We start from the raw sequence: 14,934 nt of genomic DNA, 5'->3' as shown, positions 1-14,934 counted from the left end.
GACAGGCTCATGTCAGTAGATTTACAGGACTGTAAAAGAATTCCTGCGGGACAAAATTCCAGCACACCGGCAACGCTGATATAAATCCTGCAGGACAAAATTCCGGCACACCGGCAACGCTGATATAACCTCTGTAGTTTCGAGCGTCGTTAAATAAACCATAATTTTTTTTTAACGCTGCGAATAGATTGCAACATAGCCAGAGAGAGAGAGAGAGAAAGAAAGAGAGAGAGAGAGAAGTTCACAAGGGAAACAGACCTGAGTTCATTGATCTCTTACATCTGTATTACGGAAAGAAGGAAGAGGGCTGTGTTAGCGGCGATGTTGTCAGACTGCTGAAACTTCCAACTTAATTTTCTAATTAACCGTGCATTTAATCACAAACCATAATATAGGTTTTCTGTTCATTTCAGCGTACCCTATCGTCCCTTTCAATCTGCAAAGTCATTTCACTTCCACACTATATTATTTTCAAAGATTGCAATACTATGATCTGTCCAGAACAACTTCCGACCTGACAAATGGCGCCTTTAGCATGTTACCATGGCAACCATTCAAATCAACCAATCACAAGAGACGCGTAACCATGGTAACGGGACGGTGTTGCCTTGTCTATGTTTACAAGTTGCACGTGAATACCAGGGCCTAGTGGTGAATACAGTGCCCGGAATGACTGAGTTGGCTGGTTAACGCGTGCTTTGTGCGAATTAAAAATATTATTTAGTTGTATTATTGTTTTAGTGTATCGATAATTATTGTGTTTAAATTATATTACACTATTATCTTCGTTGTCATTGGTGGAATGTGTGTTTTCTAGTTTCTGCTAGAGTTTTTAAATAGAAGACTTGTGCAATGTCGGAAGGAAGGAAGGAAGGAAGGAAGGAAGGAAAGGCAGGCGGAGAATAAAGAATATTGGACAAGGTGCCCCGTTAAAGAGTCAAGAGCGAGAGATGGTGTGTTATGTAAGAGAGTATTTTGACAGGAGAAAAGATAATGGCGGGCCTCTTTTACCTTTGGCGCAAGTCGTAATGAGAACTGTTGCTTGTGTTAAAATTAATAAGAGCACTGTTACCAATATTTGAAAAGAAAAAGGCCGTGCAGATTTTTAATTATAGATATTTTTACAGTTTACAATTTTTTCAACGCATTTCTAACAATATTACATTGAAGAATACCAACACTCATAAAAGTAGAGGCTTTGTATTAAATTAAAATTGTTTTTACAGTTTACAGTCCTTTCGACGCTTTTCTAACGGTATTTACATTGAAGAATACCGGTACTACTACTACTAATTATTATTATTATTATTATTATTATTATTATTATTATTATTATTATTATTATAATATTATTATAGGCTAATAAAAATAATAATGTACACAAATTTTAATGCCTAGTGTTCAACAAATTGGTTAGAAATGTATGTGTTCCTGTCAGCCGTTCATTACTGCACTCTATCGGCAGCGCGCTCTCTTACACGAAAGATGGGCAACATGACAACATTGCTCCCCCTTCTCTATAAGCTGTCAAGTCGGAAGTAGTTTTGGTCAAGGTATAAGTCAAAATCATCAAGATTAATCATGTAATACGAATTAGACAAATTCATTCTCAGCAACTAGTTTCTGAATTTCTGAACGGATTGCACTTTATTTCCCATGATTAAGGATATCGTAATCACAACACAGACACTACCATAGCGACTAATTATCTATTAAAAGACGGATGACCGTAATCTTACTGCCAATGTTCACCGGTCACCCTCTTTCAATTCAGGCAATCAATCTTCAATTTGTTTTTCCTTTCTTGCTATAGGATAATTCAAGAGAAGCGCAAAACGTAGCAATTTTATTGTTGTTAACATTTATTTACTGGCACTCTCTCCAGCTTTGCTGTCGCAAACGGGGTTATAAAATGGGGGGAACTCTACACAAACTTTCAAAAAACCTCTGAAAATTTCTCTGACCACAAATGACAGTTTTTTTTTACTCTGAACACTGCCTAAAGACCACCAGATTCAGTGAGAAACTACCGAATTTGGTAACACTGTACATGAGTTACGAAATAACGAAATTCTAAATTTAAATGTATCTTTACAATGTAACTTCATAAATCTGGTTATTTAACTCCCTAAAATGAGTTTTCCAAAAGTCGAGACTCGAGATCTAGCTAAGTTATAGAATAAGAATAATTCACGACGATGTAGGGCCAGTCAAGAGGATTTAGCACTTCGTAACGACTCCAACGAGTAGGCTACCCCTCTCTGAAAATCTTTTCCTTCACCTGGAGATATAAGAGAGTATTTTTCATGTACAGTAGTGGCAAAAAAACCGGACCGACCCTTGTAGCTGATTTCAGAGCCTTGTTCGCACCAGAGCACGATAGACTGGTGACTAAGACTTTCGTGGTTCGAATCCTGCCTGGGAAGGAAACTTTTTTTTGTTCCTTATTCAAATTTATTTCCAATACTGTTCGATTGCAGCGATATTTTACTACTTAATTAACTTATTATTCCCAGAACATGAATTTTACCAGCAATCGAAAAGTATTGGGAATAAATTTGAATAAGGAACAAAAACAGTTTCCTTCCCTAGCAGGATTCGAACCACGAAAGTCTAAGGGCCGTATTCATAGACATTTTTAGCGCGGGCTTCCGGTGGATGATCAGCGTTTTTCGTATTCATAAACCAGTGTTAGCGATAGGATATGATTTGAATTCTGTACTAGTAACCAATGGATAGCCGGGGCTAGCTTAGTACGCTCGTAGCGCGTGCTGCGAAATGTCTATGAATAGCACCCTTAGTTACCAGTCAGTCTATCATGCTCTGGAGTGAACAAGGCTCTGAAATCAGCTACAAAGGTCGGTCCGGTTTTTCTTGCCACTGCTGTACATATACAGGGTGGAAGTGAAATAACCTTGGAAATTGAAAGGTACGATAGGGTACACTTAAATGAATAGAAAACTTATATTACGTTTTGTGATTAAATGCACGGTTAATTAGAAAATTAAGTTTGAAGTTTCAGAAGTCAGGCAACATCGCCGCTAACACACTCTTCTCGTGATACAGATGTAAGAGGTCAACAACTCGGTGTGTCTCGCTAGATGAACTGTTCTCTGGTGCTGTGTTGCAACCAACTCGCATGAAAATTAGAGGTTTTTAAAATTAAATTTACGCGAAAACCGTCCACACTATTGAAATACGCCAGAGTGATAAATGATTCTTTATTAGATTTTCTACCGATATGGACAAAAGTCACTATTCTACTCGCAATACTTACCGAATTATGTGGTATTAAACATCTGGAAAAATGACTTTTATTCTGACAAAACTATGAACTTTCCACCAATATGGTAGGCCTATTGCACTTTTTTGTTACATATAACATGAGCTATTCGCTCTGAAAATCTGCAGGATTATTTCACTTCCACCCTGTATAGGGCTCACAATAGGTCAATAAAAACTTAGGCGCATGAATCAGTCCAGAGTACTATCCTCGAAAACTCTAGCCAACATGAGCCCTGAATAGAGAGTAGGAAAGAAATGTAAACAAATCATTACTCTTATGTCGAAACCAGTGGCGACGCTTGATATTTTTTGTATGTAGCATATGAGATTGACGACTGATGATGAAGATAAACTAATAATAATAATAATAATAATAATAATAATAATAATAATAATAATAATAATAATAATAATAATAATAATAATATAGCATGCGCAATTAATTTCTTGCTACAGTTAAATTCTTCTAAATGATCAAATACAACTTCAGATATTCTTTCGGCAGTCCTGTCATCTGAAAGTGCTGTTAATTCTTGTGTTTTATTATAGTTTATTTTATTTATTTTTATGTAATTTCGGTTTTTAATCATTTTATTTTTTATATTATATCATTTTAAATTACTTATTATTTCGTTTATTCTACTCTTTTAAAATGACCAATGCACTACATTTAAGGAGGCTACAAGGGTACTTGAAAATTCGTATTGCAGTCTCTGACAGGATTTCTACACCACCACCCAGAAAGAAGGGTCGTAGTGTTCGATATGCGGTCATATCCTGAAAGGTGGTTAAAGTCAAGCCATACCCCTCCCTCACCCACCACTGTCCGCTAACTTCACTGCTAGAAAAAACCGTTTGCTGTAAGACAGTTGTATGGTTTCTCGGAAAGTATTCCTAAGATCTGAGATGTGCAGTGGCGACAACTCACGACAGAAAGTGGAAGCTTAAAGGAAATTATTACGTCGGGACGCATTGAAAATCAAAATCTGTAATTAAAATAATTTGAATAATTTAAAGGAAAAATTGTTCCGGGAACAGGTATCGATCCCGGGACCTCTGGTTGAACGTACCAGCGCTCTGCCAACTGAGCTACCCGGGAACTCCACCCGACACCGTCTCAACTTTTCCCTTTATATCCACACAACTCGCGTGGGCTGACGAAACGCCAGAGACCCACATCGAGTGCACACAGTCTCTGTGTGACTTAGAATTGTGGTTTTCTGTTAACGTACACAGTGACGTATATACTGTATTATGCAAATCTAGTCTTTCAGGTAAAGCTCCCTGTAAAGCAGATTTGCATAGTGTAATTAAAATGTTTTATATCCTCAGAGGCACGAAATTAAACTGTAGGATCATCCTCATATTCTTCATTGAGAAATCGCCACTGGTCGAAACCATAAATCATATGTTTGAGCAAAAAGGAAATACATTTCAATTTAGTAGCATTATAATCGGGAATTTTTATATAAAGTATTTTGAGTTGCGAAGATTTCCATTACAGCATCATTAAAGCCCCCAATATCAGCCTCACATCCTCAAATACCTCTCACCTTGGTAAATACTCGTAATTTGCTGCAACCAGCCTGTAAGAGGCAGTGGTAGATAGGCCTGTTTTCTTCTCGCTGCTTGAATACTTAGGTATTTGACTTTGATCTTGATGGAAGGACGTTAAGATAGGTTTTATGGTCTATTGTGCTGACATTGATTTCAAGTGTAATTTGAATGCTCGTATTTTAACAACAGCTGAGGGCTTACGAGCACGACTCGTATTAACTTCGAATATAATTAAAGCTGCACTTGAAGGTACGTTCAGATTTGTACTTGTGCTGAAAGATGTGACTGGCTGGCTGACTTTACGTGGGCTGGACGAGGGACGGGTCCGTACACTTATGGTCCGTCCCAGAAATCTGCCAAGTAGAAAGACGAAACCTGGATAAATCGCAATATAGCGAACGCCAGTAGGGGAAGTTATCCCCACCCAAATGTGCATTCGACACAACATTCGCCTATCACGTAGATTGTCTGGTGAGCTAGTAGGGGAAAAGTGGAAAGGAGCTTCTACGTTCGCTATATTGCGATTTGCCCCCCATTACCTCCTAGCTTAGTTGCTTCATAAGTGGTGCCTTCTTAGTATCACTTGTAAGGTTCGGACCTGTCTTCGTACAGTTAACTAAACAAACAACAATAAAAAATTGATATTTTTCCAGAAAAACGACATTATTTGACTTCAGTGTACCCTTAATATTTTTCTTTTGTTTCACCTGCATAGCTGTTCAAAACGAAATAAATATAAAAAATGTACTCAAAGTACACGGAATATGTATGATAAGAACTTTCTTGTGTTAAATTTTAACGTACCTTGTTAACTGTTTCGATCTATTTTGGGTCATCTTCAGAACTGGTCGTTGTTGGTCTTGGCGCCTCTTGTTTCTGTGAGGGCGCGTTCGTAATGTATTTATTTTTTTATTTTATTGGGTTATTTTACGACGCTATATCAACATCTAGGTTATTTAGCGTCTGAATGATATGAAGGTGATAATGCCGGTGAAATGAGTCCGGGGTCCAGCACTGAAATTTACCCAGCATTTGATCGTATTGGGTCGAGGGAAAACCCCGGAAAAAACCTCAACCAGGTAACTTGCCCCAACCGGGATTCGAACCCGGGCCACCTGGTTTCGCTGACCGTTACTCCACAGGTGTGGACTTCGTAGTGTAGAGCCAAAGAGTGTTAACAAGGTACGTTAAAATTTAACACCAGGAAGTTCTTATCGTACATATTCCGAAGTGATACAGTGTTAAAAGTTGTGTAATCAAGATGTATAATCAAAGTATGGGTTTGGATAATGAAAAAACAATATATAATATGAATATTTGTGTGTATTAAATTGCAATTATGAATAGTAATATAATCAAGTACAGTTGATCTACATTTAAATGAAATATGCAGTAATTGTGCATGCAGTAAGGTATTTTCTTTGGCAAAGTGAAATGATAGACACGACATTCCTCTATTTAAAGCTATCTATCGTTCACTTCGTGTATATGGATTACTGTTCTCTTTAATTTTATTCGATTTAAAATGTTCTAGCTTAAGTCCTATCTTCGCAACTATGACGTAGCTGCAGCCACGTAATCCGGTGGGTGAGCACCAGATCCAGTTTCTTGGATGTAATTGATCAATACTCTAATATCCTCTTTTACATCGGGAGGAACGTCAGTGGCATCCAAAAGATGATTGAACAGTGCCTTAAGAAATTCGTGTCTTGTTTTGGGAGTAGTAGCGTCAAAATTCGACAGATATTGAGCCTTAAGATTCTTGTGTAGAAACCCGTAGATGTGCTCAAAAGCTCCGCTTTCTCCATCTCTCTCAATTTCCGTCTTGTCTAGAGCCTGAAGAATTCCGTCCATGTTGACAACGAACGTGACTGTGCTCTTCCGCCACTTGACTGCCACAGCGCCGGACCCCTCCAGCAGCACGTGATCCTTGATTTCCCACAACGTATGGTTCAACAATGGGTCTCGCCGGACGTTCTGGTCTTTAGACAGAACTTCGAGAACCTGACGCAGTAGGCTTCCCCGGGTTTTGTACTCTATCAAGTTGATTTTGCGCATCAGTCCAATGCCTGGCGGACTCTGCAGAAACTGCTCTAAAGGTGCGATCTTACTCTCGTCATAAACGCTGATATCAATTGCATTCAATATGTCATGAACATCGATGTTTTCTGCTCTTTTTGGTATTATTTTCGGTGTTGGGGGTTGTGGAGTTGTGGTTGTTGTAGTAGTTCGTAATACAATGGGTGACGCTTCAAAAGGACAACTTACCACAGGACATTGCTTCGGGTCACCTTCAGGCGTCAAGAGATCCAGAAAGTTGCGGACATCGGTTATTAAATCTGGGTTACTTATATTTCGTGATGAAAGGGAGTTGAGGACACGGTATACCAACTGCCTTGGTCGGCTGTTTTCGATAGATGGATATTTGGCTAATTCGCTCTTCCAGTTTATGTTATTTTCCTTGGAAATTTCTTCAAGAATGCCTTTCGACTGCATTTCAACTTCGTCTGGAATTGCAGGACCAGAAAAGCTATCAAAGAGAGGAACGAAGTTTTCAAATGTCGTATAAATACTGAGCGGCATGTTTTCATGTGCTGATTTTAGTTTAAGATGAATGTACACTGAATTTGTAGCGTCAATGATATCCACAGGTAAAAACGTTCGGCGGCGGAGACGATCTATTATTGCGATCATGAGATCAAGAGGTCTTTGATAGTCGTAACGAACGAATCCTTTAAGCACGAAATTCATATCAATTTCATTTCTGTTTATTGCTCCTAATATCATATTGATTGCTTGCACAACATCGTCTGGAAATTCTCCTGGCGATATCGTTTTGAACAGAAGGGAGAAATTTATTGTCGAAGAACTGACAATATTGGACATAACTTGGAGGTTGGGATTTATAGTAAACCTATTGGGATGGTAAAAATGTAGCAAGACAATATCTGCGGCTTCTCTTATGTTAACATCGATTTTGTTGTTTCTGGAAAGTTTTCTGAGGATGAAGCGGACCAATATGTATGGATTTCTCTTTTCGGCACGACTAATGTTGTGAAAAGCGAAATCAATAACTCTCCGTTCTTCCAGAAAGATCTCGGATAAATACCGAAGCGCCTCCTCCACATCTGGAATGAACTTATACAACTGAACGTGAAGCATGATGCCCGCGACAAGTTGTGGACTCGGTTTCAAAGAGCCCTCAATCAGTGCACCAAACAAATTACCGAAAAATTGTCCCATATTTCTAGTTATGGTTGGAGGGGCCTGCAACTCACTTGACTCTTCAAACTGCAGTACATTGTGCAACTGACTGGCCATTTTGTTATCGATTCCGGCCAATAAATCAACTGCTAGAGGTCCTTCATCGTGGCGAAGTATTTCATCCAGATTGATTATCTTGTTTTCTAGATCGTGTAGGCAAACTTTCAGGGCTCCCTTCAGATACCTGGGAGCGATTTCGAGCACCTTACTGAACAGAGAGATTAATTGCTGAGTCGGGGTTTTACCGGCGATCTGCATGATTAAGTCTATCATTTCCACTGTTCGAATCCTGCGAAGTCTGAAAGCAGTGTAAATATCGTACAGGGCCGCGTACAGATCCAGGCTTGTTCTTTTCCTTGGTTGAAAAAGAATAAAGCCTAGTACTGTGACAATATTATCTCGGAGCCTGGATGCTATCTGAAGTCTCTTGTGAATTGAATCTGTTAGTGTTGGAATTCTAGACATTAGGTTGAATTCTGAATCGTATGATTTTCTCCACGAGTAGTTGAGAGCCTCCCTCACTAGGCCATCAACACTAATAATGAATGGTAAGTTTATTATAGGAACCGCTTTAAGGCTGGAGTCCTCGAGAGACCTTAATATTAGTTTATTGTCTGTGACGTTTGTTGGAAGCCCTGTTCGAAACCTTTTGAGGATATCTTCCTTTATTGCCACACTGTAATTATTTTTCAGTTTACTCGAGTTCGTTGCGTTAGTGACTCTTGCAGTGGTAGGTTTGTTCTTGAATGCTGTTATTCTCTGCAACAAAAGAACTTTTGTGTTAGTGGAGGTAGAAGATGATTTCTTAATATCGGTTGTAAATTTCGGACATTTTTTCATAACAAAAACAAATATTCTTACAATTGAAACGTTCTCTCTCTATGTATAATACATTTTTAATTATTTCATTCAACTTTGAGTGGTGTAGGAAATACAGTCGAATATAATTCGAATAAAATTAAATCTGTGGCCGGGAGGAAAAAGGTCTTAAGTAAAAATTTTATACTTTTCAGGACCGCAGTAGAAAGATTTAAATTGGTGTCAATTTTAGAGTTGTTTTAATGAAGAGATTTTTCCTGAACATTATTTGTTTATATTTCTTCTAAAATAGGCAATGTTGCTCATTTAACAATTTTCTTGATTATTTCCAAAAATAGCCGCACTTAAGCCCTTTTAAGACCAGAACCCAAACTGAGTAGAAGGGACTATGTAAACATGACATTTTTCATGTCAAAATAAATGAGAAATGTAAATTATTAGGAATACAAAATAGGTCTTAAACAATATAGGACTGTTTACCTGGTGCTTAAAGTTTTAAAAGGAAAGGGCATCATTATGTGCTAAAATAGCTAAAATACAAGTTAGACCTTTTTAATAGGGAAGCATGGAAAGTAAACATGTGATGTTTGTAAGGAATAAAGTATTAAATATTCTTAAGTCCTTTATTCTGTGTGTGCTCGATTCAAAAAGTACTTAGGACATTTGGTAACGCTCTATAAATCCAGTCGGAGTCTTGACTTTAACCGTTTTACCAGTTTGTAGATAATTGTTTCCGCTTTCAGAATATACAGGGACATCATTTTATTTTTACTTCAACTTTTATTGTACCTGAGTTTTTGAATGTACTTCACTCCCACCCCTTCTACTAACGAAGTTCCAACCGTTCAGACAGAACCAAGGCCGCAGTACTGAATTAGTGATTATAGTACGTTTCAGAAATATGTTCGCGTTTTCCAGTGACGAAAACTTCAAATATTGAATCATATTTTAGAACAGGTACTGTCGTCCGTTTGCCTACGTCGCATCCCGATTTTCCCCACCTGCTTCTGCTCGCTCCACTGTAAAGACTAGTGGCTGGGCTTTCTTCGCTCTTTTCTGAAAACATTAATTTCTGTTAGGAATTAATTGGACGTCTACGTAATATTACGCAACTGTTTAAAATAACTTAAATAAAAGAGCCTCGTTAAGTAATTAACTATCTACGATCCTGCGAGATAACCACTTGGACTGACAGTAGATAGCATGTCTGAGTAATTTTATCTGTACGGGTCGGGCAGAAGTGAAGACTGAATTTACAGTACGTAAGGTACTCTTTTATAGAGTATGTACAGAATTATTTCAACATGAGTTAGGCTACTAAGTATGAAGGACGAAACTGGTAATTGGAAGAATTAGATGCAATAGTCTATAGTGCGATAATAGGCACAAAAGAACTGAAGCCTGTATCGAAATGAACGGCCACAATTTTCAAAAATGTGTTTAATATCCATATTATGATTATTTTTCATTTTAACTTCATTCTCTATATCGTGCGTTAATGTGCTGTAGACAGTATAATATACACTGCATAATGAATACGTTCGCATGGGTAACTCAGTTCGTGAGTAAAAACACTTACTGTTAATACCGTACTGTATTTTGATTGAACAAAACCTAATGAAAATTATCAAACTCAAAACCGCGATATTTCCTAGTTTACGTAAATGGATGAACTACTTTTCTTCCCTCCTGTACCTAGTAAAGTGATTTGTTTTTATTTTAAGTCAGTATCGTCGAACTCCAGTCGTGGAAGGGGTAGCAAACTGTGTTTCCGGTTCTCAATCATTAATCCAAAGGTATAGCCAAGTTAATATAAAAAATGTTAGTAAAAATAAAATGATGTCCCTGTATAAAAATCTCTTTTTTACAAAAAATTGACTTAAGACCTTTTTCCTCCCGGCCACAGAAATACATATTTGTATATTGATTTTCTTTTAATTATCTATACTAATAATAAATCTGTAGCCGAAATTTTTCTGGTAATTTTCGATTTTCCAAAAATAATTGGTCCTAACATATATAATTAACCACCCTGAACTGAAAATCGCTTTTTTGAAATTTTTGTTTGTATGTCTGTCTGTCTGTATGTTTGTTACCTTTTCACGCGATAATGGATGAACGGATTTCGATGAAAATTGGAATATAAATTATGTTCGTTGTAACTTAGATTTTAGGCTATATGGCATTCAAAATACATTATTTAAAAGGGGGGTTATAAGGGGGCCTGAATTAAATAAATCGAAATATCTCGCTTATTATTGATTTTTGTGAAAAATGTTGCATAACAAAAGTTTCTTTACAAATAATTTTCGATAAGTTATATTCCATGAACAATTTTGATAGGACTGATATTTAATGAGATAAATGAGTTTTAAAATTAAAATAAATGCCATCTAAGGCCGTATAATGAAATAAAAAACAAATGACTCGTCTATAAGGAGCCTTGGACAGCAACAATCGAAAGCTATGAAAGATAGCCTACAGAGAATGTTTCTGTGTTTGTATGAAGTGATACCGGAAGCTAAATTAACCGATTTGTATAATTAATTATTATTTCACCGCTGGAAAGTGTAGTTTCTCTAGATGGACATAATGCTATAATGTTATTACAGTAACTTCTGATATAATATAATATAATATAATATAATATAATATAATATAATATAATATAATATAATATAATATAATATAATATAATATAATATAATATAATATAATATAATATAATATAATATAATATAATATATGTAATGTAATATTATATAATATAATTTAAGTTATTTGAAGGGTTCAGAACCATAGTGGGCCAAACGCCATTTACTGAATACGTAGAAAACAAGGGTCAAAATTAAGTTTTTACCATAATTCAATGGAAACCTATAACAAGTAAAATAAAGTATACACATTAAATCTAAATGTTATGGTTTATTTAACGACGCTCGCAACTGCAGAGGTTATATCAGCGTCGCCGGATGTGCCGGAATTTTGTCCCGCAGAAGTTCTTTTACATGCCAGTAAATCTACTGACATGAGCCTGTCGCATTTAAGCACACTTAAATGCAATCGACCTGGCCCGGGATCGAACCCGCAACCTTGGGCATAGAAGGCCAGCGCTATACCAACTCGCCAACCAGGTCGACTTAAATCTAAATGATGTCAATGTTCATTAAATTATGGTTGCATGTAAAAAAAATTAGAAACATGTTAAAGGAATTGTCATTGCACCAATGAGTGGTCTCTGGACCAAAATGATCGCATTTTAATTATTTGGATGCAATTTAAATTAAGTAACATATTAAACGATTTATCCTTCTATCAAACACGAATGTTCCCTGGATCAAATGTCCTATTTTAATTATGTAATTACTTTATATTTATTTATAACGGGTGCAGCGGAGCGCACGGGTACGGCTAGTTTTAAATAAAACTCTTTGTATAGAAGATTAAAATTATTTAGATTACATTTATTTAATTTCAATTAGAGTGACCTTTTCTTTTTTTTAAATATTTTCAACCATTCTTAAAACATGATATTAATTTTAACATTGTCAATTACTCTCAGTGAAATGCAGCTTAAGGGAAGTTCTTACTTATCGCATTCAAAATTATGGTATGAATATAATAGACTATCTTCAAGTAGTCATAAATATAATACTATTTATCAGAGGTCTTTCTTTTTATTTTAGTGATGTGTGTATACACATTAAACTTTGAAATAAAAAGAAAATAGTTGCTTTGGAGTAAATCTTTCCCCTTAAAATATTGTTTTTTTTTTTTAATTTGAACACATTTTTTTTAATTCACTACAGGTCTGTGATTAGATACACTCTATTCATTTATTATAGTACACATTGAATTGAAATTTTAGCCACTTACTGCACAGTGGACAAACTTTGCAAAATTTCCTAGCAACAACTAAGTTGGAGAATCTGGGCCTATTACTAGTCGATTCCCTTGGAATTATTGAAGATGTTCAGAAGTCTTTAGAATCTGCCTGTTTAAATGTGGGTAAGTCACTGAAGACAAACTGGACAAAGTCATTAATGGAAATCCCTATTATGAACGCCTCGAAATGCGGCCCTATTTCTCTAGATGAAATGAGGAATTATACAGGGTGTTTCTGAGGTGGTATTACAAACTTTCAGGGATGATGGCGAAGGGCACATGTATCAATTTTATATAAGGAACCATGGTCCGGAAATGACTGAGTCGAAAGTTATAAGCAAAAATAGTTGTGTGGAAATGGAATTGTAATTTGGCACCACGTGCCCTCCTTCCCTTAACCTTTGGAACAGTCGTGGAAAAATGGTATGGGCCAAATTTCTCCTACGTGGGTACTTGGCCCGATACAATCTGTGAGTTTGTCTACTGTTTCCATTGGCTCATCCATATTCGAAAATCAGGTCCGCTCTCGTGTACTCCTCCATTTCACTAGGACTGATCGACTGGACACTGCAACTTGTACACAAACACTGCTGCCTATAGACGTGCATATCAGGACCGACCATGTCCGTTACACATTACGCTATCTGCATTGCTTTAGTGTAGTTTCCTGTCCCCATCCCTCAGACAGCGCACTGTATGGAATACTGTAAGTAGACAACGTCAGATGAATACAATATGTGTAAGATGTACAGATAAATACATATAAATAAGGTGTACAGAGGAATAAAATTATTTCATTTCCACACAACTATTTTTGCTTGTAATTTTCGACTCGGTCATTTCCGGACCGGCGTTCCTTATCTCAAATTGATACACGTGCCCTTCACCATCATCCCTGAAAGTTTGTAACACCACCTCGGAAACACCCTGTATAGAGTATTGGTGGAATGACGAGGAAAAAGGGAGAACTCCGAGAAAAGCCCTTTGTCCACCTCAAATAGCACAACTCCGCTGTCGCCGATGTTGAATTCGCCTCCCGTAGTTGTCAAAACTTACGATTCTTAAGTCAGCTCTTCCAACTGAGCTATCAAAGCGCCTATAGCATTTTGTATGATGTGATGCGTTCGTCGTGTCTTACCTGCTTGTGTGGCCATTGCTGAGAGCTGTCCCATATTGCAGACAATAACAGCAGTGAGAAAAAGCGCCTGGACACTAACACCATGCTGTTACTTCGAGTACGTGCCTGAATTGAAGGCAAGTCGTACAAATTAAAGAAGAACTACACATTGCTCTGAACATGACAGTTACGACTGTGATCGGTTATGAAGGGAACTTACCTTAAACGTGATGCATTTTAAGACAGTAAGAGTAATTTTTATTGCTCATATCTCGCGTTGTCTTGAATGATTTTTTAACCGAAACACCTGTAACAAAAATAATAATGTAATTTACAGAGAGTTCCTATGCAGACCGGTCCCAGGTAGAAAGTAAAAAGTGGAGTGGGGAAGCGTGCACGGACTTCTCCGTACCCCGGCGTACGACCACTCTCAGCACACCAACAGATTTTATTAGGTAGAAGTTGGAGTGGAACCGGTCTGCATAGAAACTATTTGTATTTTATATACTGTGAAACCTCTCATTTACGGACATCGAAGGGACATAAGAATCTGTCCGCATCTGGGAGGTTTCCTTTATTGGGAGTAAACAGTAAATTTATAATATACATTATGTATCCCTTCACGCTTTAAATGAAATGTACAGGGACATCATTTTATTTTTACTTCAATTTTTATTGTACCTGAGTTTTTGAATGTACTTCACTCCCACCCCTTCTACTAATGAAGTTCCAACTCCACACAGAGCCAAGACAGCAGATAGTAAGCAGTACTGAGTTACTGAGTATAGTACGTTCCAGAAATATGTTCGCGTTTTCCAGTGACGAAAGAGCTTTCAATATTGAACCATGTTTTCGCACAGGTACTGTCAGTTTGCCTACGTCGCATCCCGATTTCCCCCACCTGCCCCTCTGTGAAAGCTGGGCTGTCTTAGCTCTTTTCTGAAAACATTAATTTCTCTTAGGAATTGGATGTTTACGTAATATTATACAGCTGTTTAATTTAACTT

At 37.1% G+C, this 14,934-nt stretch overlaps 1 protein-coding gene across 1 annotated transcript; it reads right to left on the bottom strand.

Moving 5' to 3' along the window:
• Nucleotides 1-6,171: 6,171 nt before the first annotated feature.
• LOC138702195 (uncharacterized) lies at nt 6,172-14,232 on the bottom strand. Its single transcript, XM_069829800.1, has 3 exons — nt 14,148-14,232; nt 13,949-14,053; nt 6,172-8,865 (listed from the first exon to the last, which is right to left on the bottom strand). Exons 2-3 carry the CDS (start codon nt 14,030-14,032, stop codon nt 6,397-6,399), a joined length of 2,553 nt encoding a protein of 850 aa, XP_069685901.1. The 5' UTR covers nt 14,033-14,053; nt 14,148-14,232; the 3' UTR covers nt 6,172-6,396.
• Nucleotides 14,233-14,934: the final 702 nt, after the last annotated feature.

The sequence above is a fragment of the Periplaneta americana genome, chromosome 6, assembly GCF_040183065.1.
Source record: "Periplaneta americana isolate PAMFEO1 chromosome 6, P.americana_PAMFEO1_priV1, whole genome shotgun sequence".
NCBI classification, from domain to species: domain Eukaryota; kingdom Metazoa; phylum Arthropoda; class Insecta; order Blattodea; family Blattidae; genus Periplaneta; species Periplaneta americana.
This window is presented reverse-complemented; position numbering and strand designations above follow the sequence as displayed.